General features: G+C 45.0%; 1 protein-coding gene across 1 annotated transcript; it reads left to right on the top strand.

The window, feature by feature from the left end:
* Window positions 1–201: 201 nt before the first annotated feature.
* Window positions 202–26,661, top strand: MKRN2 (makorin ring finger protein 2). Its single transcript, XM_045551517.1, has 8 exons — window positions 202–356; window positions 13,391–13,519; window positions 14,303–14,484; window positions 15,617–15,921; window positions 17,317–17,531; window positions 19,109–19,219; window positions 25,274–25,418; window positions 25,597–26,661. The coding sequence occupies exons 1-8, from the start codon at window positions 331–333 to the stop codon at window positions 25,732–25,734; spliced, it is 1,251 nt and encodes a 416-aa protein (XP_045407473.1). The 5' UTR covers window positions 202–330; the 3' UTR covers window positions 25,735–26,661.
* Window positions 26,662–26,721: the final 60 nt, after the last annotated feature.

The raw sequence follows: 26,721 nt of genomic DNA, 5'->3' as shown, positions 1-26,721 counted from the left end.
GAGACGGGGGCAGAATCGTAGCGACTAACAGTGGTCATCGGGATAAGACTGGCACGACTAGGACGCTAGCAGGTTCCGCTCCGGAGGCTTGGAAATGCCGCACACCGAGCGCGGGGATGGGGAGACCGCCCAGTCCCACCCCTGGTGCGGAACCAATTGTGACGGGGCCGAGGTTTCCCGCCGGCGCTACAAAGGTGATGCGCGGGGGAGCGGCGTGCGGGGGCGCGCTGGGTGAGCCGCGCCTGCGCTGGATGAGTCGCGCCAAGGCCGAGGCGGCGGTGGCGGTAGCAGGAGGCGGCGGAGCGACGACTGCCCTCCATCCCAACCAGCATGAGTACCAAGCAGGTCACTTGCAGGTCAGTGCGCAGGGGCTGGGAGCGCCAGGCCACTTCGGGCAGCTCTCCGGGGCCCTGGCTGGGCGGTGGTGCGCCTCAGTCCTGCCGCCAGGGCAGCTGAGGCTGGAGCGGAAGGTTACTCAGCTGTCTGCCGTGGGCTTTGCAAGGCGGGGCTGGCGCCGCGGCCGGAGCTGCGGGTCCGGCGGGTGCGCGACGGCGTCTCGTGGCCGAGGCCAGCGCGGGGGGCCGCGCCGCCGGTTTGGAGCGTGGTCCCTGTGGGCGGGGAGGAAGGAGGTTGCTGCCAGGGCCGTGAGGGTGCCCGGGGCCCTGCAAGGGGAGGGCTCTTGGGCCTCACAGTTTAACTGGAAAAAGAGATTTGGAGTTGAGTAAAGAGACGCCAAAAAGCCATTTACAAATAGGAATATCACGGAGCCTCAAAGAAGCTGGGGCCCTGAGTTCGCTTCCTAAGAGTTTGAAGAATCCAGATGCAACCAGAAGTTGCATAGAGTTAGCAAGTAATAATTATTGTGTGGAAAATAACGGCAGGTAGCATTTCCTGAAAATCTGTTAAGCGCTTGCGTATTTCCAAGTCCTTTATATTCATTATCACTACACTTCACCGTAACACTACTAAGCAGGTATCATCCCCATTTTACAGTGCAGGAAACTGAGACCGAAAGAGGCTAAGTGATACCCTTATCTTACTGAGAGAGCCATTTAGGAGGAGAAATATAACAGTAATGGATGGTCTGTTACAGAACAGCAGGTAGCTACGCTGCGACTGCTGCTGTGAAATAGAAATAATTTGGTTATCACCCTCATTTCTTTATTTTATTTATTTATTTATTTTGAGACGGAGTCTCCCTCTGTCACCTGGGCCAGAGTGCCGTGGCGTGAGCCTAGCTCCCAGCAACCTCAAACTCTTTAGCTCAAGCGATTCTCCTGCCTCAGCCTCCGGAGTAGCAGGGACTACAGGCGCACGCCATGATGCCCGGCTAATTTTTCTATTTTTAGTAGAGAGGGGATCCCGCTCTTGCTCTGGCTGATCTTGAACTCCTGACCTCAAACGATCCTCCCCCTTCTGCCTCCCAAATGCTAGGATTACAGGCGTGAGCCGCCGAGCTCCAGCCACACTCTCATTTCTTGATAAGCTTATGGCTTACTGGTATTAGGGATGTAGTCCTATGGAGTTGTTTGCTTGGAAAATACAAATTTCATTTTAATAATTGGTTTTAGTAAAACCTGTTTGGTTTTACTAAAAAACCAAACCAACTTTTTTGCTAAAAAAATTGTATAGTTTGATTATGTAATAAACAGTTTAAGTATCATCTCCGTATTGTTACTTTTGTTCATTAGTGTGAATAATTAAGAAGTGACTATGTAAAAAGTTTTCTGTTAGCATTAGTGTTCGTTAATGGTTCAGCCATATTATACAAGGCCCAGGTGGCTTATGTTAAGCAGTTGTCAGAAATTTGCCCGGAGTGTCTGTAAAGAGACTTTTACTAGGTTATTTGTAGTACCGGGTCTTTTATGAAGACATGTGTATGTGTATTTACTTATTTTTGTTTGTATAAAGTTTCCCCTGTTGGAGAAAGTGTTTCTAGGTCATTGTGTACTATAAAGCAGGTTGTAGCTACCTAGAAAAACCTCTTTGCTTTATGGTTTAATTCTATCATTCCCATACCTGATCATCTGTTCCTTTTGTTTTTTGGATGTGTCCAAAAAACAGTACACATTTTTGTCATGCTTTATAATTGAATCTCAATTCTGGGTAGTATCTGATTTTACAAATAAGGAAACTTTATGCTCAGAAAGACTTGAGGTTTGCCCAGAATTTCACATCTTAGTGCAAGAACAAGTACCAAGATCCTTAAGTCAGGATCATCTTGGTTTTTTCCTCATACACCTGGAGATAGTTGGCCTGAAAGCTTTAATTCTGTTTCCCAAGAAGGGCGTCCTGCAGAATGTCACTCCATATAAACCAAGTGGATTGGAATGTTGGGAAGGGATTACTTCTGAAGTACTAATGTTTTGGGGGGACTTACAATGTGCTGAGAGCTCTTTCAAGTGCTCTATTAGTCACATACTGTGGTATATAATCCAGCAACCAGCACTGTTCCACAGATTGTGAAACTGACCCTTAGCATGGAAGTGACTTGTCCCAGGTCATTCAGCTTCCAAGTGGCAGAGGTGTGACCTCAGAGTTCATGTTCTCATAGCCTGTATGGCCTCTAAATAAGTTTGGGAAATGCTAAAGTAAAAATTTTTAACTGCAGGACTTTTCAGAGCTTTTAATATGCTCCTGTGAAAGAACAACTCATACAAAGACATGTAAGAAGGAAAAGAAATTTACTTGCATCAAGAGGGGCAAGGCCTCCCAATGACTGCCTTGTCAAAAAACAGAACAGGTATTTAAATGGAAAAAACTGCAATATTATGAAGAATACCAAGTTTACATTAGCGTGTTCATAATGGAAAATTTTTTCTCTCTTTATTATCTTATTCACAATAGCCTTATCTCCACGCATTGATAATTTACAGGAAATGTTTAAGGTATGGCCTTGGCCTTCCAGAGTGCTAGGATTACAGGCACAGTGGCCCACATTTGTAATCCTAGCACTCTCGGAGGCTGAGCCAGGAGGATTGCTTGAGGCCAGGAGTTGGAGACCAGCCTGAGCAAGAGCCAGACCCTGTCTCTACAAAAAAAAAAAAGAAAGAAAGAACAATTAGCCGGCATGGTGGTGCCCACCTTTAGTCCCAGCTACTCAGGAGGCTGAGGCAGGAGGATTGCTTGAGCCAAGGAGTTTGAGGTTGCAGTGAGCTATGATGACGTCATTGCACTCTAGCTGGAGCCACAGAGTGAGACTATGTCTCAAAAGAAAAAAATGTTTAAGGTATGGTTTATTTTGGGGACCAGATCTAAGCAGGGTACTCAGCTGTTTTTTTTAAATTTGTCTCAGGTAAGAAGTGTTTTTAGGTTTGTTTTCCTCACTGTGGGACATGATATACATGCTTACGTTGAATGGCAGGAGGACAGTGTCAGTTTTGCTTTCAATATGTATTATGTCTTTACAAGAGATAGATGTCAAATACTAGGATTCCCAAACCTGATGACAAAGACACTGCATATGTTTATTGTGTGGAATGGCAAGAATGGCTGCCATTCATACAGTTATGTTGTCAGTCTGCTCTCCTGATTCCTTGATGTGCCACTTTAGCCACAGTCTCAATCTGGGAATCATTGTTGCTGATTTCTTGCCCTAACTATCTCCCTATGTCTTCCAGTCTGTTATCAAAGCCCTGGTGTAGGCCCTTTAGCTTGGCAGCCAGTTTTTTCACCCCACTTCTCATAAAATAGAGGTTCCCTTCATCTCATAATCACTAGTAGAAGACCTAGAATTTCATTGTCTGTGGTAGTCAAGCCTAGGGCTTTTGATTCCGAACTCACAAAACATGAGGGATCTTTTCAGTGGGCAGGAAGAGTTTGAGCTCCAGAGTTGGGCAGTTCTAGATTCTGCTCCTGGTAACACCTGTGCTACAGTTTTCTCATCTGTAAAATGAGGATGGTAATGCCTAACTGGCAGGGCTGATGAAAAATAATAATAATAATAATAGCAACAAACCATCTTAAAGCATTTATTTTGTGTAAGGCTAAGCACTTACATGCATTTTCTCAGTTAAACTTCACAGTAGTATATATCCCAGCAGTTTATGAAGTAAGTACAATTATACAGATGGGGAAACTGAGGCCTAGAGGTTTAAATAAATTGTTCAAAGTCACATAGCAATCAGTCTGACATTAGCATCTTTACTTCATCACCACACTATATGTTATTTCCTCTCCACCTCTAATCAATAAGTTTGTTTTAAGCTTACTGCTGTGCCTAGTGTTTGCTCCCTTCCCCCTCAATGGATCACAGCAGTAGAGCCATAAAGTTTTTGCCTGTGAAAATATGTAGCAAAATGTAAAGAAAAGTGACACTGAGAATGCAAATTACCCATGTACTTGGAAATGATTTGCAGGAGTGTTTTGCTAGAGAGAGGCACCATTTGAAGGGCCCGTAAGAAATGGGATTGGTGGTTTGGCTCAGCTGCAGCCAGAGCTGCTGGCAGGTCTGTGGCCAGTAGTCAACCTTATACCCTTTGCAACTTATAATAGCCATATTGTCTTAAACAGTCTTTTGTGGTCACCAAGGGTAACAGACCTCTTTGGAGTGTTCCCCAGAAAGAACTTCCCTATCTGAGCATTTCACCTGCCTAGTTTTTGTCCCCACTCCCTTAACTAGCTCATGTCTCAGTCCCCTCCCTTGGAAGATGTAAGGGATGTTTTGTCCATCAGGAAGAATGAGTAGTAGGATGTTACAAAGTACAACATGAAAGAGGCCTGGATTAAACTTAATATAACATACTTGGGTGAGGAATGACTATAAGCGGATAATAGACATCCCCCAAGTCACTGGTCCCCAACGTTTTTTGCACCAGGGACTGGTTTCATGGAAGACAATTTTTCCACGGACTGGGGTGGGGGCTGGCGGGATGGTTTTGGGATGATTCAAGTGCATTACATTTCTTGTGCTCAAACCTGTCTGATAATGATAATCTGTATTTGCAGTGGCTCCCCAGAGCTAACTTCACTGCCTCAGCTCCACCTCAGATCATCAGGCATTAGATTCTCATAAGGAGGACACAACCTAGATCCCTCGCATGCGCGGTTTACAGCAGGGTTCTCGCTCCTATGAGAATCTAATGCCTCTGCTGATCTGACAGGAGGCGGAGCTTATGCAGTGATGTGAGTGATGGAAAACACTGTAAATACAGATGAAACTTCGCTCACTCGCTTGTCAGCCGCTCACTTGCTGTGCGGCCCAGTTCCTAACAGGCCATGGACCAGTGGTTGGGAACCGCAGCCCCAAGTGACAGGCAGAATGTGCTCTGGTGGTTTTGTTTTGTCACTGGGAAGTGGGAATGGTGACATGTGCTAGAAAAATAGGGCTGGGCTGGCTTCACCTCTTATATAACACTCATTTCACACTTTCCTTTCTTGAAGGCAGCGATGGTGGTCTAGAAGTTATTTTTGAGCTTGTTTAAATCCCAGTTCAGTCACTTACAGAAGGGAAGTGGTTTACATGAAGTCACCAGTTTGTAAGTGGTAAAACTAACTAGAAGCTCTGGTTGGCAGTTAAATATTTCGTCTTTTAATGGAAAACTAGTAGTTTGGAAGACAAGTTTTCTGAATAATACTTATGGGAGGTGGTGGTAGAATTATAAAAAGCATCCATGTAGCATGCTACTACCTAAAAAAATCTTTCCTCTTGCCTGTGTGGTTAACAAATAATATCTGATAGAGGACCTCTGGTAGTCTTCTACCCTGATTCTTTCAGGAAATTTTTCTGGTCTGGTTGCTTCAAAAGAAACTATGAAGTACTTATTAGATCTCGCTTTTGTGTAACTGTTTATATTGCCACTTTGAGCCTGTCCTCTTCCAGTATTTATGAGTTTACCAATGCTGATAGCTCTTTGTCATTCATAGCTGGCTCTTGGCACTGTATTTTTGTTGTTGTTTTTTACTGTTATACCTTCAAAGATCAAAGATTGCTATATTTGAGGACAATTGAAATAATATTGCTATCTTGGATAGTATTTCTCAAAAAGACTTATCAGACTGCTTAGATATACAATATACTTTTATGTTTGGCATCCCCAAGCCCATCCCTACACCAGAGATTGGCTAGAAAGACTAGTGGGGCCCAGCATGCGGTCGGAGTCAAGGCTGAGATTATGGCCGTGAGGCAGTAAGGAGTCACAGCCGGATTACGAGCGCAGAAGACACAGGTGGAACCTGGACGAGCCTGAGTGCGGTTCCTACGTCTCTCCCTCCCCAAGAGGGTCACACAGCGCACTCTTCCTCCAGCATCTAAAATGCAGCCACATGTGCGCAGGGCAGCCTGTTAGGCTGGTCACCTAGGCACCCTTTGCTTAGCATGTACTAAAATTCCAGAGTCTCAGAAGGAAAGCAGGTGTTCGGCATGAACCACATGGTTTGTACAGTTTAGGCGCGCTGAGCCACTCTTGTCATTTAGGGAGAGTTTTGTATCCGAGAGGGAATGTTTACTAGCCATGTTCCCAGATGCCAGGCAGGAGCCAGCCTTGGAAGCAGACCTTCTAAGGGTAGCAGTCTCGGATCTGCTACGGTAACTCTTTTCTGTGCAAAATCAGTATTGTGAATAACATGAACTCTTTGGTAGGTATTTTTTAAAGTTCCTTATCAGTTTCTAACAGTGCCCTTAGTTTGCCAGGTTGTGTTCTGTGCTTCCCCACCTCCTTTTTTTAAAAAGGAAATCTATAACAGCCTTAGAGCAAGTTACTATACAGTGTCTGATCTAGTGGGAAACCCCCACAAGGGTGTGTTCCTGGGGAAAGCCTAGCTGACTACCTAGAAAAGCCTAGAGGATAGCACTGTAGTATAGTCACTTAAGTGATGGAGTCCAGCTCTCATCTTTGTAGGTGCAGAAGTTTGATTATTGGTGTACACAGAAGTGGCTCGTGCTAGCCAAATGCAGGAGAGACTGATGTATAAACTAGAATATCCTTTCCTCTTCTCCCTGGGAAAAGTGAAACTGTCAGGTGGGCCTGGTTAGCACTTCCTCTGCTTTTAGGGAGACAAACAGGTGAAGAAGTTACAAGTTTGGTAAGCAGGAGGGATGGAAGATCTTCAGCTCTCATGGCGCCAGCTGGCGGATTCCCAGGCCCTTTTCAGGGGGCACACGTGTAGCATGTTCACTGGTGCCCTTGCCCTGGAGACACTGGCAGTCCCAGCCTCTTGGCCCTCCCCTGCTGTTCCTTAGATGCTATTCCTTCCTTCTGTTGTCTAGTTCAGTTCTGTTTTCTGGTTCTAGACAGACCATGTAAATGGTAAGGTTTAGGCTTTTTTTTTTTTTTTTTTTAAGAGAGACAGAGTCTTTCATCCAGGCTGGAATGCAGTGGTGTGATCATAGCTCACTGCAGTCTTGAACTCCCCATATGAAGCGATCCTCCTGCCTCAGCCCCCTGAGTTGCTGGGACTGCAGGCGTGCGCCACCACACCTGGCTAGGTTTAGGCTTTGTATATCTATTTGCATTTAGTTGTGTTCCAGCTGTGCCTCCCTGAACTTATTCCCAAGCATTCATCAGAGACCAGATGTTCCCAACTACATGTTCAAGAGCACAGGGGGGTAAAAGATGAGGAACCATGTTTTAGGGGCCACACTGCCAAGGCATTGTGATGGGGAAATCAGTCTTGTTGGGGAAAGGTCAGAGCTATCAGGAAAGACCTGAGTTGGGCCCCCATACCTAGCAGGTAGATCTTCTATAAGTCATCTTACCTCTCTGAGCCTCGAGTTTCCTGTTTGCATCGTGTAATAATATTCCACATGATGATGTTAGGATTAAATGAGATAAAGGAGGGGAAAGTGCTAAACAGTACCAATAGTTACTTTTTGTCCTATCTTTTATATTTTTTCTCATTTCATGTATTTCTCATAAAGTACTTGTTCAGAGGGAAGAGGATCTTCTTTGCCCAAAAGTCTTTCAAAGTGTATGTGAGTTACCCCTCCTTACCAATGGTAAATTGTCACAGTCATATAGCAGAGGACTGAAGTCGGTGAAACCAGATTGGCTATAAATTGATAGCATGAAATCTGGGGCCAGGTACATCTCAAGAGGTCATTCTGCTCTTTTGTCTACTTTTGTATATGTTGGAAATTTTCCATGATTTTTTTTTTTTGAGACAGAGTCTCATTTTGTTGCCCGGGCTAGAGTGAGTGCCGTGGCATCAGCCTAGCTCACAGCAACCTCAAACTCCTGGGCTCAAGCGATCCTCCTGCCTCAGCCTCCCGAGTAGCTGGGACTATAGGCACGCGCCACCAGGCCTGGCTAATTTTTTCTGTATATGTATATTTTTAGCTGTCCAAATCATTTCTTTCTATTTTTATCAGAGACAGGGTCTCGCTCTTGCTCAGGCTGGTCTCGAACTCCTGACCTTGAGTGATCCACCCGCCTCGGCCTCCCAGAATGCTAGGATTACAGGCATGAGCCACCGCGCCCGGCCTCCATGATGTTTTTTAAATAAATTAAAACATAGGTTCGCAGATAAAGCTCCTTTACCAAAAGGTTTCAGAGCAAGATTTCCTTAGCCTTTAATAAGCTGTTAATTTTATTTTTTTACGGCCCTCCCAGTAAGGACACGGTGACCCCCCCCCCCCCCTGCAGCTTTACCCTCTCCAGTCTGTCTGCCACCCTGCAGCCCAAGGCTGGGAAACTGCGGTTAATAAGTGCCTACAGGATTCTCATAACCTTTCCTCTGCTACTGTTTGTTACGCTTATTTGATCCCTCCTTTTGGGGCACATGCATTAGTTTTGGAGCTGACTCCAGGGTGCCTCAGGGTAAGAGGATAATGAAGGGCAGTGGTGCTCCAGTCTGCCCCCATGCCTCTGCCTTTTTCTGGCTCTGCTCTCTCCTGGCAGACTCCTCCACCCGCCTCCTCCACTCTGCAAACCTTGTTTAGAAATGCTTAGGCGTGACCTCCTCTGGGGTGTTGCCCTCCCTCAGGATATGTCTCCACTCTCTCTGCCCCATTCTCTGCCTACCCTGTAATAAGGCACGTCACTCTTGTAACTAACTGCCGGTTTGTCAGTGTCCTTCACTGGACCTTAATAAGAGCTGAACTTTTTAAGGTACTCACTGTGGGAGAGGTACTGTACTGAGCATTTTACATACTTTTTGTTAACCACAACTTTGCCAGTATTGGATCGTCTTTATAATTTTTTAAACTAAAACAACCTTTTATTATTACAAAAGCAGTATATGTTCATACATATAATCTGTATTTTAGAACATACAGATGGCAAAAATAAGACAAAAATATCACATACTTTCCTCTTCAAAGATCAGCACTCTTAACATACTTTTGTATATCTTTCCAGATTTTAAAAATGCATGTATGTATGCATTTATAATTTTTTACCAAATTGAGATCATGCTGGTTTTTTAAAAAAATTTTATTGTGGTAAAATGTACATAACATAAAATTTAACATCTTAACCATTTTTACGTTTATAGCTCTGTAGTGTTAGGTACATTCACACTGTTGTGTAACCAATCTCCAGAACTCTGTGTCTTGGAAAACGGAAACTCTGTGCCCGTTAAACAACAACTTCGTTTCTCTTTGTCCCCAGCCCCTGGCAACCACCTTTCTACTTTCTGTCTCTATGAATTTGACTGTTCTAGGTACTTCATAGAAGTGGAATCATACTGTATTGGTCCTTTTTTGACTGGCTGATTTCACTCAGCATAACGTCCTCATTTGGTAGCATGTATCAGAATTTCCTTCCTTTTTAAAGCTGATTATATGTATAGACCACATCTTTTTTTTTTTTTCTTTGAGATGAGGTCTCGCTGTGTTGCCCACACTGGTCTCGAACTCCTGACCCGAAATGATCCTCTGCCACAGCCTCCTGAGTAGCTGGGATTATAGGTGCATGCCCCTGTGCCTGGCTAGACCACATCCTGTGTATCCATTCATCCATCAGTGGACGTTTGGGTTGCTTCCACCTTTTGGCTACTTTAATGCTGCTGTGAACATGAGTGTACACATATTTATTTGAGTCCCTGCTTTCAGTTCTTTTGTGTATATTCCCAGAAGTGGAATTGCTGGATCATATGGTAAATCTATTTTTAATTTTTTGAGAAATTGCCATACTAGTTTTTCTATAACAGCTGCACCATTTTACACTGTTTATGCTGTTTTATAATCTGCTATTTTCAGTTAAAAATCTTGAACTTTCCGTGTCAATAAATTTCTATTTTATCTAATTAAGTCCATACTCAGATTTCCCCAGTTGTCCCAAAAATGTCTTTTATATCTGATTTGTCCAAACCAGATTATGGTCCAGGACTAAATATTACATCTGATTATTATGTCCCCATGCTCTGTCTACTAACCTAGCATAGCTCCCTCCTTTTTTTCCTTTCTTTTTTAACAGCTTTTTTTACGGTATAATTTACATACCATAAAATTCACCAGTTTAAAGTGTATGATTCAGAGATTTTTAGTAAATTTATAAAGTACAGCCATCACCAATTAAATTTAGGACAGTTACATCATCCTGAAAAGATCCCTTGTGCCCATTAACAGTCACTCGCCATTTCCCCCTCTACCAACTCTAGGCAGCCACTTAGTCTACTTTCTGTCAACACAGCAATTTGCCTTTTCTGGACATTGCATATAAGTGGAATCGTGCAACATGTGGTCTTTTGTGAATAGTTTCTTTCACTTTAGCTTGTTTTCAAGGTTCATTCATATTGTACCATGTATCAGTACTTCATTCCTTTTATTACATGGCTGTATTACATTTTGTTTATTCATCAATTGGTAGACATTTGAGTTATTTCCACTTTTTAACTATTACAAATAATGCTGCTTTGAACATTGATATACAAGTATTTGTGTAGACATAGATTTTCATTTTCTTGGGTAAATATGGCTGGAATTGTAGGATCATATGGTAGATTTATGTTTACATCTTTAGGAAACTGTCAAACAGTTTCCCAGACTCAGCCCCCATTTTTACATGGCACTTGTTAAAGACACCAGACTGGGTCCCATAGATAGCCTTTTTTGTATTTATCTGGTTGCTTTCTCATGATGTCCTTTAGGTTATCACCAATCACCTGAATTACATATAAACTAGAAGTTAGATCTGGAGCATTGTTGGATTCAAATTAAATTCCAGCTAGAATACATCACAGTTTGTTTTGTATTTCATTTTGAGTCATATCAGCAGACAAATAATATTTGAGTTAAATTTTTTCCAAATAGATATTGAGTCCAGCATCATTTGTTGAAAAGACTAATTTTTTCCCCATTGAATTACCTTGACACCTTTATCAAAAGTCAATTGATCACATGTGTCTGGTTCTATTTAGGGACCCTTTAAAGAGCCCCTGCAGCCTCCCTGAACTCCAGTTTCTGTCTCCTGAACTCAGCAAGACTGTTGTGCTTTGCCTGAGGTTCCCCTCCCTGCACCAAGGCCCAGAATATACCACCAAGTAGAAAGTCAGGCTGAACACAGGGCTCACTTCCTGTGTTTTCATTCTCTCAAGGACTAATCTCTTGTTGCTTTTTGTCCATTGTCTGAAAGCAGTTGTTTTACATATTTTGTTCCATTTTATAGTTTTCTACAGTGGGAGGACAAGATCTGTGCTCATTCATGGATAGAAACAAAAATCTGCCCCCCTCTTTGTGCTTCAACTTGGATAGTTTCTATTCTGTCTTCAAGTATTGTGATCTTTTCTTTTGTAGTATCCACTCTACTAAGCTCATCTAATATAGTTTTCATTTCAGATGTTGCATTTTTCATTTTTAGAAGTTCCATTTGGTTCTTTTTTGTATCTTCTCTTTCTCTCCACATTATAGTCATGTTTTCCTTTAAATCCTTCAGCATGTTGAGCATTTTTATAATAGCCATTTTTAAGGTCCTTGTCTGCTGATTCCATCATCTCTGTTATTCCTGTTGATTAATTTTTCTCCTGGTTACCGGTCACATTTTCCTGCTTTTTGGCATATCTAGTAATTTTTTACTGGACACCAAACATTATGAGTGTTTCTGAGCATTTGGATTTTATTGTCTTCCTTTAAAGAGTGTTAAAGTTTGTTTTGGCTGACAGTAAGTTATTGCTTACTATCAGCTTGATCCTTTTAAAGTTTGCTTTTAAATTTTATTAGGATAAGTATAAAATACTCTTTTACTCTAGGACTAGTTTATCCTTAATACCAAGGCACGTCCTCTGGGGTCTCTACTGCTTGCTCTGAGTACTCAGCCAGATCTCTCTGCTCTGGCGGGACAAAAGTAGAATACCTCCCAGTTATTCCTGTGCTGGTTATTCCTTCAAGGCCAGAACTTGATATCTCCGTGGAACATTCTTATACAGAAGGTCTCTGACTTAATGGTAGTTGACTTAGGATGGTTCAAATTATGATATTTTGACTTTGCGATGATGTGAAAGTGATATGCATTCAGTAGAAACAGTGTTTTGGATGCCCATGCAACCATTCTGTTTTTCACTTTCAGTACTGTATTCAGTAAATTACATGAGGTTATTCAACACTTTACTATGAAATAGGCTTTATGTTAGATGGTTTCCCCCAATTGTGGGCTAACGTAAGTGTTCTGAGCATGTTTAAGGAAGGCTAGGCTAAGCTATGATGTTCAGTAGGTTAGGTGTGTTAAATGCATTTTGACTCATGATATTTTAAACTTAAAATGGGTTTATCGGGACATAAGAGGAGCATCTGTATATATGTTTGGATGCCACACTGTGGTATTTATTTGGTCCTTACCACAGCCCAGTGAAGTAGGTGGTGTAGTCTCTATTTCATAGATAAAAGTAGTGAGGTCCAGGGAAGTTGGTTTGTGATGTGTTTGTAAGTGGCAGAGCCGAATCTTGAGCCCAGGTTTCTGGCTCCATTAGTCATGCCCTTTGGGCTCCATGAGAACAGAGAGAGCAGTTTTTCATGGAGTTTTTTCTCAATTATGAGGTTCACATTTTACATCTTTAACGTATCTCAAATCAGGAGGATGTATCTTTTTTTTTTTTTTTTAATTTCTTTTTAAGAGACAGGGTCTCTGTCACCAATGCTGAAATGAAGTGGTGTGATCATAGCTCCCTATAACCTTCAACTCCTGGGCTCAAGTGATTCTCCCACCTCAGCTTCCTGAGTAGCTGGGACCACAGGTGTGTGCCACCATGCCTGGCTGATTTTTAAAAATTTTTTTGTAGAGGCCAGATGCCGTGGCTCATGCCTATAATCCCAGCACTTTGGGAGGTTAAGGCAGGAGGATTGCTTGAGGCCAAGAGTTCGAGACCAGCCTGGGCAACATAGCGAGACTCTGTCTCTGTAAAAAATTTAAAAATTAGCTGGGTGTGGTGGTACATACCTGTAGTTATGTTCAAGAATGTGCATATTTTTATAGCAAAGTGGGCTTCTAAAAGTTGCATGCCTATGCTTTCTCTGCAGGTATTTTATGCATGGTGTGTGTCGGGAAGGAAGCCAGTGCCTTTTTTCACATGACCTGGCAAACAGCAAGCCGTCCACCATCTGCAAGTACTATCAGAAGGGCTACTGTGCCTATGGAACTCGGTGCAGGCAAGGACTCCATGAGGGGCCACGCTGTCACACTGACTTCATGTGCAGCTTAGGTCTTGATAAGGGGGAAATTTCCCTTTAAAAGTAACATGACATTACAAAAAGTATGGCAAACAAGCTTAAAACCTCAATTTCAATACCCTAAAACTACTTTTAACTTTTTAAAACTACTTTTCAAGCCTTGTTGTTATGAATATATAGTTATAAGATTGTATTCATAGTCACCATAAGATTTTATGTCTTGCTTCCCCCCCCCTTAACATGTCATAAGCTTTTTCCCTTTGCTGCTGTTTTATCTCCTGACTGTAATTTTATGATGTTAATGTACCATCATTCTATTAGCTATTCCTCTGTTAGACATTTAAGTGGTTTCCAGTGCTTTTTTTGGTACAAGTTAGGAGAGGCTGGTCTCCTGGCTGTTACATTGGCCCTTGTCAACATTCTGGGGACTCCTGCCCAAAGAACACTGGGTTGATCAGGCATCGGGAGATTCCAGCTCAGTATCTGTTTGGAACTTTTGGGCTTTCTTTGGATGGTCTGGAGCAGTGTGTCTGTCCCACTCAAGTTGCACCCCGGTAGGTGATAGATAGCAAATGTCCCACTCACACTGAATGGCCAGGCAGCTGTTACTAATCGATAAGCCTGTTAGAGTTTAAATATTGGGAAAGGTGGTTTCCTTTTCCACCTCCATAAGTGGAGCAGGAGGAGGGCCGCTGAGGTCTGGGGAGTGGGCGGCACATGCGGGAGTGTGTCCGTAATGCACCTGCTGTGTGTTTTGTCCAGATATGATCACACGAGGCCCTCTGCTGCCGCTGCTGGTGCTGCAGGCACCGTGCCCCACAGTGTGCCCTCCTCGGGTTTCCACAGTCCTTGCCCTCCTTCCGACCTCACCGCATCTATCGTGAAAACTAACTCACATGAACCTGGGAAGCGCGAGAAGAGAACATTGGTACTTCGAGACCGAAGTGAGTGAGCAGAAGCCTTTCCTTGCATCTTTCTGAAACGTAGTCTTACTTATCTGGGGTGCTCCTTTCTGGCCTTCTCTTGTCAAGATGCTCCTACGCTAATACCCCTCCCAGTTAATCGTCCAAATGGAGAGACTCCGGAACCATTCCGAGTGAGGGCTCCGCTTGCCTGCAGAGCATTCAGGTGATGCATTTGGCCCTGTGCCCACAGCTGGGTTGAGCTCCAGTGGCCGGGCAGAACACAGAAAGTGATCTTTTTGTCAGTGTGTAATTGCCATCTTCCTGTGATTATCCAGTAAGGGAGAAGCATCAGGCTCCTCATTTCGACACTGAGTGCTTTGATAAAGAGCACATTTCACTGTTTGACTTTTAGGTCACACGTGTCTTAGTTCTGATGCCGACCGGTGTTTGGTGTTTGGATTGCACCTTTGGAAACAGAATAGCATGTTACGGTCTGTGCCCTCCTGGGTCAGCGTTCGGGTTCGGGAAGAGGAAAGCCACAAATTGTAAAGGTTGTTTTATTGACTGGTCCTCACCAGGTGAAGAGATTTCTAGTTCTTGGAATTGTGTGCCGTAGCGAGGCAGATTCCCTTCTCAGCAGACATGTGACCCAATGGGACCTGTCACCTCACAAAAGCTCACAGTCTGTGCAGTGGGAATGCCCTTTGCCGTCACTGGGGTGGGGGCCCAGGGATTTGCTCTAGATGTTTATTCTGGTTCACTTTAAAATGATTGGTGACTTCACTGGTACACACTGTATTCTATTGCCCTCATTCTAAATTCCCCTGGACTTAATGTGTTTGGGCTTTTTGGTTTGTTTTAGTGTTAACTGTGTTAACATTTTCATATTGCCATTTTTAAACAGCAACTTTATTGTTCTTTTGTATAAATATATTATGTTCTGTTTTGCTGTTTCCCTGTCTTGCCATTTATGGGTTTTTTTTGTTTTTTTAGTATTATAAGTAACGTCACTATGAACATTTTATACTATTCCTTTTGTGTTTCCCTTTTCGCCTGTCATTTTGCCATTTGTTCCCAACAGTGGAATTGGTTAGGGCAGAGTTGCTTAATTTGTTAGGTTTTGGCTAACAGCTTACAGTTTTCATGTGTGTGCTATGTGTTTTGTATTCAGATCTCTCTGGCATGGCTGAAGAAAAGACTCACCCCAGCATGGTGAGTAATCCAGGCAGCTGCAGTGACCCTCAGACCAGCCCAGAGATGAAGCCGCATTCCTACCTGGATGCCATCAGGAGTGGCCTCGATGACCTGGAAGCCAGCAGCCCCTACAGCAGCGAGCGGCAGCTGTGCCCCTATGCGGCTGTCGGGGAGTGCCGGTTTGGGGATGCCTGTGTCTACCTGCACGGGGAAGTGTGTGAAATCTGTAGGCTGCGGGTACTGCACCCCTTCGATCCAGAGCAGAGGAAAGCTCATGAGAAGGTAAAGTTGTGAACCTTTGCATGAACTCGTTTTAAGAAATCTGAAATGTACTTATTAACAGGATCCTGAAGCTAAAAAAAAAAGAAAATCTGAAACGTACTTAGTGACAATCAGCATTTCTACAGGTATCTTTCTGCCAGTAATACCTACATTATGTGCCTGGCATATTTATATCCTATTTTCAGGTTCTTTTTCCTGTTGTCATTTTGCCAGTTTTTGATTATTTAGAATAAAGAGAAAAGAAGAGGCATCAGAAGCATGAAACAATGCAAAGTTCAGAGAGTACATCTATCCCAGGAGCATGGGGGGTGGTGTCTCTCTCTCTCTCTTACACACACAAGTGCACACACACACGCACACACAGGCATACACACAGTCCTCCCTCCCTAGGTTTATATGCATTATCCAGCTAGGCTGAGTTTTGGAAGATTTGAGGAGCCCAAATCATAGAGTCAGAGGAGCCAAGTGTTGGAAGGGCCCTTTAAGGTCATTAATGTCCGTAGTGTGTGGGGAGGCTCTGCCTTAGGCTGGACTGTGTGTTCTCTTACGGGGTGTGAAGCTGGTATGAGGAGATGCTCCTAGCTGCGGTGTCAGGAGACCAGGTTACTTCAAATTAGGGCTCAGTACTGAGAAGGGACTAAATGGTGTAGGCGTCCTGGTGGAAAAGGGCTCCCTCTCTGGGGAGGGTTGCCTGGTGTATTCCTAGATCAGTGCTGACTCCACGGCAGGGCTGGGGGAGGAGCCACTCTCCATCATCTTCCTGGGGAGCAGAAGCTTAGAGCTTTCTTCTTCGAGCACATGTGTGAGGTCTCTGTGCTGTGAGCGAGGGCTTGTTTCACATCTGGGCACGGTGAGCTCCCAAGGGTCAGGACCTGCATTTGCTCAAATGCCAGCACACAGCAGGAATTCAGGGCATCCCTAGCGAATGAACGAGTTCACTAAATCGTTTTCCTGGGGAGAAGGTGGTACTGCTTGCCTATGACTCCATGCTGCCAGCCTGAAGCCTCGCTAGGGAGGAGTCGGCGTTTCCGACACTGGCGCGGCTCGGAGTGGGGGAGGGCAGTGCCCAGAAGAGCTGGAGACCAGGATCCCAGTGCTTACGGACTCTGCAGCCCCACAGCAGTTCTTAACCCTCTTGGATCCCCATGGTCTCGGCTCTAAATTGGAGGTGACCGTGTCATGTTAGGAAAGCAAGGGGCTGGCCCAATGATAGTTTGAATTCCTTTTGTGGTCTGAGAGAGATCTTGATGTCCTGAGTCCAGGGCATGTTGGGCCCTGCTCACAGCAGCCACTGTCGTGCTCCTTCCTGAACTCGGCTGTGGCGCTGTGGCTGCAGCTACTCCCAAGGTTCTCGGTGGCTGGAACCTGAGCTTCCCTCCTCTCTGTGTACTTCAGATCTGCATGTCCACCTTCGAACACGAGATGGAAAAGGCCTTTGCCTTCCAGGCGAGTCAGGACAAAGTGTGCAGTATCTGCATGGAAGTGATCCTTGAGAAGGCCTCTGCCTCGGAGAGGAGATTTGGGATCCTCTCCAACTGCAATCACACGTACTGCTTGTCCTGCATCCGGCAGTGGCGGTGTGCCACGGAGTTTGAAAACACAATCATTAAGTAAGTATGGCCAGGGGTCTTAGGTACAGGGGCTGGGGAGAATGTTAGATTTGGGACCTTCTTCCATCTACTTTTAAGCCTTTTCTTTGCCCCCAGAGGTGTTCAGATGCAGAGTACCTGGTGAGTCCTGGCCCCCGCAGCTGCACAAACTTAGCAAGTCACTTTTCCTTCCTGAGCCCAAGTGCCTTGTCCTGTAAGAGATGATAACAATTCCTACCAAGCTTCAGGGTGTTGGGAAAACCCAGCAGGGGTCATCTGTTGAAAGATGCTAAACAGCCCTGGCCTGGTTTCCTCTCCCAGCCTTCCATCCTCATCCGGGGCTAGTGGGAACTAGCGCGCTGCCCTTAGGCCAATTGCCCGTTAACCTTTTTGAGCTTCATTTTTTTTCATCTAAAAAACATACGGTTATTTGCAGAAGAAATGGAATAATGCCTGTAAAGCAGTTTGCATGAAGCTGGGGGTGCGTGGGATGTGCTCCGCGTAGCCAACACGGGACTCTCAAACTCTGCAGCGGGACAGGGGTCGCACTCACTCCTCTCGAGAGGTGACTGTGCGCTGTGCTGCTAGAGCTCTGCACAGCCATTAGCTCAGGTCATTTTCTGACCTCATGACTGCCTCCTCACTCATTTTATAGATAAGGAAAGAGGCATGGAGAAGTCAGAGAACCTGCTAACATCGCACATTCCTGTGGCAAAATAACAGCTTCGTTGAGAGCAAAGTACACAATTTAGTACATCACAAATTTAATCTAGTTTCTGTCTCTACAGATTTGCCTATTCTGGATATACCACAGAAGTGAAATCATGTAATATGTGGCCTTTTGTTTGCTTTCACTTAGCCTGGTGTCTTCAGGGCCCACCTGAGTTGCAGCCCGGGCCAGGGCTTCCTTCCTCGCGGCTGAGCGATGATCCACGGGAGGGCGGACCCCCGCCATATTTTGATCCTTTCATCAGCTGGTGGACATTTGGGTTGTGTCCACTTTTTAGCTATTACGAATAATGCTGCTGTGAATATTCATGTACAAGATTTTGGGTGTACATATGTTTTTGTTTCTCTTGGGCGCACACCTAGGAGTGGGATCGCTGGGTTTTGTGGTGACTGCACATTTGGCCGAGGAAATGCTGGGCTGTTCTCCACAGTGGCCACATTGTCTTGCATTCCCCCCGGCAGTGTACGAGTGCTCCCATTCCCCCACATCTTCGCTGACACTTGTTTTGTCTTTCCTTATGATTTTAGCCATCCTTGTGGGTGTGCAGTGCTATCTTCCTGTGGTCTTGATTTGCATTTCCCTTATCACTAATGATGCTGAGCATCGTATTATGTGCTTATTGGCTGTTTTAGGGAAATGCCTACTCAAATCTTTGCTCAGTTTTAAATTGGGTTATCTGTCTTTTCATTGAGAAAACTCTGTGTCTAATAGTAAATCAGGTTCTCCGATGATTGTGACTGCGTCTTCTGGAATTGCTGGTTAGGGAAATGCCTGTCGTGGTCATGCAGTTGAGCAAGGGGTTTAGCAGTGGAGTGTGCACAGGATTCGTAGCACGATCTCTGCCTCACTAACCTGATTCTTATTTCAGGTCTTGTCCAGAATGCCGTGTGATATCAGAGTTTGTGATTCCAAGTGTGTATTGGGTGGAAGATCAGAATAAAAAGAACGAATTGATTGAAGCCTTCAAACAGGGGATGGGGTAAGTGCTTTGAGTTCAGACACTTCCCTGGTGCTGGTTCTGCCTGGCTCTGCGGTATGTCTGTGGTCTCGCCTTCCGGTCTCCCCTTCCCTCCCAGGAGTGTGGTCTTGGGAGCCTGAGGCCACTTAGAGCCTATTCCTTCTCCCAGGCACCATCCTGGGCTCTGGGATGCAGAGATGAGCAAGGACATGGTGACATGGACTTGTTTAGTTTCCAAGCTGATCAGTGTTCCCTAGGAACCCTGGTTTCTGGCTAAGGTCAGCTTGGCACCTGTGGTCATTCATTCAGTCAACAAATACCTACCGAGGCTCTCCTATATAACAGGCCTTTTCTAGTGCCGGGGCTGCAGCACTGGAGCGCACAGACCGAAGTCCCAGCCCTCACACTGCACACATCCTAGTGAAGGGAAATAACATAGGAAGGCACAGAGAAGGTAAATAAAGACACGTACACATATATGAGGTGTTGATCAGGGCTCAAGAGAGGTAAATCTGGGGGCTGGGGGTTGACCCCAGTATGCCTCAGTGGATGGCCTTTGAGCAGGTGAGGCAGCAAGCTGTATTGATGGGAATAAGAGGGACATTCCAGCTGGAGGGAACAGTCTGCAAAGACAGCAAGGTAGGAGCTTGTTTGCGGCATGGTGAGGAGTAGCCGGAGGAGGGTGAGTTGGGGAGGTGGGTGGGATGGGGGCTGCTGTGTAGAGCTTTGTAGGTCACTGGGGGGTGAGGCTTCTCATTGTAAATGAGGTGGGAAACCATCATAGGGTTTTTTGGTGGTTTTTTTGTTTCTGTTTATTTTTGTTTTTGAGACAGGGTCTGGCTCTATTGCCCAGACTAGAATGCAGTGGCGTCATCATAGCTCACTGCAGCCTCACACTCCTGGGCTCAAGTGATCCTCCTGCCTCAGTCTCTCGAGTAGCTGGGCCTACAAGCCCGCACCACCATGCCTGGCTAATTTTTTCTATTTTTAGTCAAACCAGCTAATTTTTTCTATTTTTAGTAGAGACAGGATCTTGCTCTTGCTCAGGCTGGTCTCCAACTCCTAACCTCAAGGGATCCTCCCACCTCGGCCTCCCAGAGTGCTAGGATTACAGGCGTGAGCTACTGTGCCCGGCCTATCATAGGGTTTTGATCAGAGGGGTGACAGGATCTGATTGATATGCTAAGGGATCACTCTGGCTGGTGTGTTGAATATATTGAAAGAGGAGGCTAAGGTGGACACAGGGAGATGGGTTTGGCCATTGCAGTGACCCAGGCGAGCTGTGACGGTGGCTTGGACCAGGCAGGAGGAGTGGGGGCGGTGAGAAGGAGTCAGGCTCTGGGTCTGTTTGAAGAGTTGTCGCTGGGTTTGTTGAGGTGCCTGTGAGAGAGAAGGGTGCATTTGACTTTCACTTCCAGCGTAAACACTTGACATTTCCTTGCCGCACTTCCATCTTTATCAGTCAATTGACTCTTTCAATTGTCTGTTTTTGTAAAATGTCCTGTGGGTTTATCACTGGCAAACGGGCAGCACAGCTCCCTGCTCTGCCATCCATGTGTGAACGAGTGGCAGCTGCGCAGTGACCAGTCACCGACAGCTTTGGAAGAACATTACACGGTTGGCCACGATCATGACGCACATTTGTTTAGGTGGGGGTTTGGAGTGAAGCGCTAACAGCGCAGTTCGTACTTCATGCAGTTACAGTTGGTGTGTTGTCATCAAAATTTGAACTGTGTTGTTGGAGGACAAGTATTAGTAACTAAGCAATGGTGTGTCTGTTTCTGAGGGCTGCTGTGACAAATTGTCATAAGCTGGGTGTCTCAAAACAACAGAGCCCCCCACCCCCACGGTTCTGGGGGTCATCGGTCCCAAATCAAGGGATGGGCAGGGTTGGCTCCTGGAGGATCTGAGGGAAATGTTCCGTGCCCCTCTCAGTGGCCACTGTGGCAACCTCGCTGCAGTCTGTCTTCACATGGCCTCCTCCCTGTGTCCCACCCCACACCCCCGGGCCTCATAGGACAGGTTACTACTGGATTTGGGGCCCACTCGCTTTATCCAGCATGATCTCATCTCAAGATCTTTAACCTATCTGCAAAGACCATTTTTCCAAATTAGGTCTCATTCAGAGGTACCAGGGTTTAGGACTTGGACCTGTTTTGGGGAGGGGGCACTATTTGAGCCACTGCAAATGAAATTATGCATATCAGAACCGTGCAAAGCAAGGGCTGCCTGTTTACCACAGTTTACCCATTTTCCTGTTGATGATTATCTGTGCTGTTTCCAAATTTTGGCTGTCTGAATATTTTTTAGAGTTCCATTTTAACTACAGCTTTTTAACCTTACCTCTTTCTTAAAAAATAGTTTTTCTAGGGAATCACAATATTACTACCACTTTATATAACGTCCTTCATTACCATATTTTGTACTATAGATATAATATGTTTTATATTTACATACATTATAAAACCCACAAGATAATATATTTTTGCCTTAATAAGAGGAAAAATTTTTTATATTTACCCAGATATTTACTATTTCCATTGCATTTAATTTTCTTTTTATCAGAAATGGCTTTTTTCCATTCTTGAAGGATATTTTCATTGAATATATTGGTTTAATTTAGGGTCTTCATATTTCCACCTTTGCCTTTCTTTCAAGGAGTAGAATTCTGAGTTAACAGGATTTTTTTCCTTCTTTCAGCTCTTTGCAAATGCCCTACAACAGTAATCTGGCCACTGTAGTCTCTGATGAGAAGTCTGGTAATTCCAGTTGTAATGTGTCATTTTTCTCAAGTTGCTTTCAAGATTTTCTCTTTATCTTGGTTTTCAGCATTTTGACATTTTGCTTTGAAATGGTCTTCTTTATATTATACTTTCAGTATTCTTTGAATCTCTAAGTTTATGTCATTCACCAAATTTAGGGAAATTTTGGCCATTGTTTCATCAAATTTTTTTCTACTGTTTTTTCTTCTCCTCCTGGGATTCTAATCCCACATGTGATAGACTTTTTCTTTCTTTTTCTTCTTTTCTTTTTGTAGAGATGAGGGTCTCACTATTTATTGCCTAGGCTGGTCTTGAACTCCCAGCCTCAAGCGAGCCTCCTGCCTCAGCCACCCAGAGTGTTAGGATTACAGGCATGAGCCACCACACCCGGCCTTGTGATAGACTTTTTGTTATTGTCCCTTGGGTCTCTGCAGCTCTGTTTATTTTTTTAAATCTTTTTTCCTTCTATTTGTCTTCTTGAATATAGTTGTAATAGCTGTTTTGAAATCCTTGCTGTCTTGAAGGTCTCTGTTGTCTTTTAAGAATGGGTTACATTTTCCTTCTTCATGTCTAGTAATCTTAGATTTTATCCTTGACATTGTAAATGTCACATTGTAGAGATTCTGGATTTTGTTAGATTTCATCTGTAAAGTACTGATGTGTTTAACAGGCAGGTAAATTGTTTGAATTCAAACTTGGGCAGCAGTTCAAATCTCAGTTCAGTTTTTGTATTCTTACCTGAGTTGCTTTGAGTCTGTGGCATTTACGTGTGGTTCAGGGGTGAGTCAGAGCTTTGGACAGAGTTTATATAGTCTTTACTCCTTCTCAGGCTCCTTTCTTTGGGGGATTGCTTCCTCACTTTCCAGTGGCTGTGATTACCTTGAACTCTTATCTTTTGCTTCATCATACCAGAAAGACTGGATTTCCCATTGCAGTCTTAGCTACCTTGCATGGTGCTGACTTTGGCCTGCTCTAGGCTAAAAGCTATTAATATCTTTTTTTAAAAAAGGTAATTCATCCTTTGCCATTCTATTCTTCCTTGTGCTTACTCCCTGAAAGAATCTTCCTGCTTTTGTTCATTCTCCAGTGCCTTCAGATCTTTTTGAAATATTTGTGTTTATAGTTATCCATAGGAGAGCTGGGTCTGGTAGAAGTCTACTTGACCATACTGAAAGCGGAACCATATGTTACCTTTTTAAATGGTTCCTTTATGTTGCCTGTCAGTTACCAACTAAGGTTTGATATTTTCCCGTTTGACTTTTTCCTTATGCAGTTTTATGTGTGTCCACAAGAGGGCAGGTGTGGCAAGGCAAAGTGCTCCCAGCTTGCAGAAAGGTGCTCTGCTGAAGAGTGGTCTGAAAACTCTGTTATTGCTGCTTGGGTCTTTCCTGGCTTTGCTCTCCTGTGAGGACTGTTTTTAAGCATTCCACAAACATTTACTGAGTGGGCCAGGCACTTGAGCTAAGCACCACTGAGGGCTGTAGCATAGAGATTGCTAAGGTAATTTCGTGGGAAATTGCAAAAGGGCAATTATGATACAGGTCTTCAAGTGACACATTTTTCATGTGGCCCAAGCCATCTGTCACAACAGAGAAAGCACTTGGATGCCCCTGGGGGGTGTCGGGGTAGCAGTACAGGGACCCTGAGCCATGAAGCAGGGGAGGAGCCTCTCCACAGTGGGAGGGGATGGAAAGACATGAGCACAGAAGGGTTTTGTGCCAGGGGCAGTGGGAACAGTTCCTGGGGTTGAAACAGGTGTGTAGAAGGTGTGGCAGGACCTCCAGGGACAAAGACAGACTGGAATCTAAGGGGCCCTGAATCCCAGTGTGACCGTGGTCTTTAATAACAGGTTAGGAAGCTGCCTCCGGTGCTGTGACAGGGTTGGAAAGTGGTGGGCGTGGGAGGAGACCAGCTGGGAAATGACCGTGGCAGGCAGCAGCACAGGATGGTGCCCCGATGTCCCCAACAGTGTGGAAACCAAAAGGGCAGGTAGATTTGGAAGTGATTTGTAAACAAGTAACACAGTTGAGTATGAGAGCTAACAAAGAAGGAGTCAGTAAATGGTAGGCTTTTGGCCTTGGTGACCAGCTGTAGCTGGGGGAAGAAAAAGAACAATTATTGCGGGGGGCTAGAGAATAATTTTTTTAACCTGAAGAGCTTACTGAAGCAAGTGCCCTGGGATGCCCTGGAGTAGGGCAGTAGACTCCAGGGAGAAATCTTGACGTGGTCATTTGAGGTCTGCTGAGAACCTCGGGCAGATGGGCAGGAAGATGTCTCTGCATCTGCTCTGCTTGAAGCCACTCCCCGGCCACCCGTGCTCTAATCAGAACAGCCACCAGAGAGCTTTTCTTTATCCTGCCCTGAAGTCTGTCTCAGAACTGCACCACCGGCCTCTAGCCAGCCCCTTGTCTGAGGAGACAAAGCTACTGGAGTTGGGGAGTCCCTCTGCCCCCTTCCTTGTCGCCTATACACACCCCGGCTGCCGTGGCAGCGGCCTGCACGCCTGCTGTGCTGTCTTCATTTCCACAACTTCCCCGTCCTCGGCACTCCCAGATGGCCCTCTGGTTTCTTGGGCATCTCTTCTGGATGAGCCAAATTTCATTCGAGCAAGAAGAAATGGGAATTCTTTGATTGTGAGTCTCCTCAGGAGCAGGGTTCTTAACATAGGGGTCTGTGGGTAGAATTCAGAGATAGGGAAAAAATTTTGAACTTTCTGATTAACTGTATTTTGTGGACCTATGTGTTTTATGCATTCAAAAACACTGTTCTGAGGCCCAGAGCACATGAAGAGTTAAGAAGCCCTACTCCAGAGAATGGGGACAAAGGAAAATTGGAATGAGACTAGCTTTAGACACCTGCCAAAATCCACTGCTTTCCCTGTGACTCTGAAGTCCCAGCATCCTGTAGTGACCTTTACAGCACTGCTGGCCAGGAGGAAGGGGAACGTGCCTTGGGAGCTTAGAGTGAAAACAAGTAGCCCAGTTTCAGACCTCGGCACCCAGGAGTGACCAGGCCTGGCTTAGCCCTCTGCCTGTCGCGCCGGGAGGTGCAGGGGCTCTGGCTGCGAGTCCCCGGGCAGGTTCACATCCTGTGTGAGGCTGCACATCGTGGGGATATTGTCCGGCTTGGAAATCAGAATCCCAGCTGGGCACAACCTGACCACAAGTCGCTTAACCTCTCTGCACCTCTGGCCGGCCACCTAGGACGTGAGGCTGACCTCCCTCTGGCATCACAGGTGAGGGTGGAGGCAGCAGCCCGTCTGGACCCCACAACCTCCCAACCAGCCTCTTGACATTTTCTTTCTGCTTTTCAGAAAAAAAGCTTGTAAATACTTTGAGCAAGGAAAGGGGACCTGCCCATTTGGAAGCAAATGCCTCTATCGCCATGCTTACCCCGACGGGCGGCTAGCGGAGCCCGAGAAACCTCGGAAACAACTCGATTCTGAAGGCTCCGTGAGGGTAAGGGCTTTGCTATCTCTAGTTGGGGACACTGAACAGTGGGCATTTCCAGGCAATGTTCCTGGCCCTTCTCTAATGGCTCTGGCAACAGAGGACTGGGGTAGACAAAGGAAGTCAAGCTACACAGCTTTCACGTTGTCTCAGCGGTAACCTGGCATGTTTGCTGGCTGTTTTGCAGTTCTTTAATTCAGTGCGGCTCTGGGATTTCATCGAGAACCGAGAAAGCCGGCATATCCCCAACACTGAAGATGTTGACATGACAGAACTTGGGGACCTCTTCATGCACCTTTCTGGAACGGAGTCATCAGAACCCTAAAGAGTAAATGGTCACCCCTGCATCTTGGGCTCTGCCAGTCAAAACTTTCCCAAGTCAGGAGGTGTTGAGCTTCCTTGTGCCGTAGCTGGAGGTGGCGTGTGGCTTGGATTTGAGTGGAGTGTACCTACCCTCTGGTCTCTGTTATTACAGGCATGGGAAGAGTGTAGGATATAAAATAACCTGATAAGTATATGGAATTGCTATTTTTATAGTTATACTTAGTTATACTTCAAGCCCCTGGGGGGACCAGCTAACCATTCAGTCTGTTGAGTGATTGCTCCTAGAAAACCTGGCTCTTGTCCTTTTTGATCTTTTTCTCCCTGCCCTTAATAAGCAGCATTTTCTTACCAAAGGATCTTTAGCCCTATAAAAGGATTCCTCTATGGTGAATTTCTCTAAGTGTATTTGAATAGTATGTTGTCAAAATTCTGATTTATGTTGGTGGGGCTTGGAAAAAAGTTTTTTTCCCTGGTAGGGCAGTTCTTGAAGTTAAGGAGAAGTACTGGGTGGGGCTGTAGCAGTCCAGCCCTCCCGCCTGGTTGGCGTGGAGACGACCCCGCTCTCACCCGTGGGCTCGTGCCCACAGGGTCGTTGTTTTGAGGGGTCAGAACACACATGTGCTTATGAAACGTGTGCTTCATACTCAAGCCATCTTATCTGTAAAACGGCTTTAATTAGGAATTTTGTAAAAATCTCACAGCACCCAGGGAGGTTTCTGATGTCAAGACTGAGGGCAAGTACAACCTTGTGAACCAGAACAAACTCATTCCAAGCCTGAATTTATCTATTTTTGTAAAAAAGAAAAACTGTACCAGATAATACCAAATATTCTATAACATGCATTAATTTTTTTTTTAGTAGTAACTCTTCTTCAGTAAAGGGTTATAAAAAACAGACAAAGGCTAAATAAAATTCATTCCCAGTTGAGGCTCTGGGCCCATTTTCTGCTTCTGCTCAAGGGTGTGAACAAAGGGAGGGTTCAAAGTG

The sequence above is a fragment of the Lemur catta genome, chromosome 5 (genome assembly GCF_020740605.2).
Source record: "Lemur catta isolate mLemCat1 chromosome 5, mLemCat1.pri, whole genome shotgun sequence".
Lineage (NCBI taxonomy): Eukaryota > Metazoa > Chordata > Mammalia > Primates > Lemuridae > Lemur > Lemur catta.
This window is presented reverse-complemented; position numbering and strand designations above follow the sequence as displayed.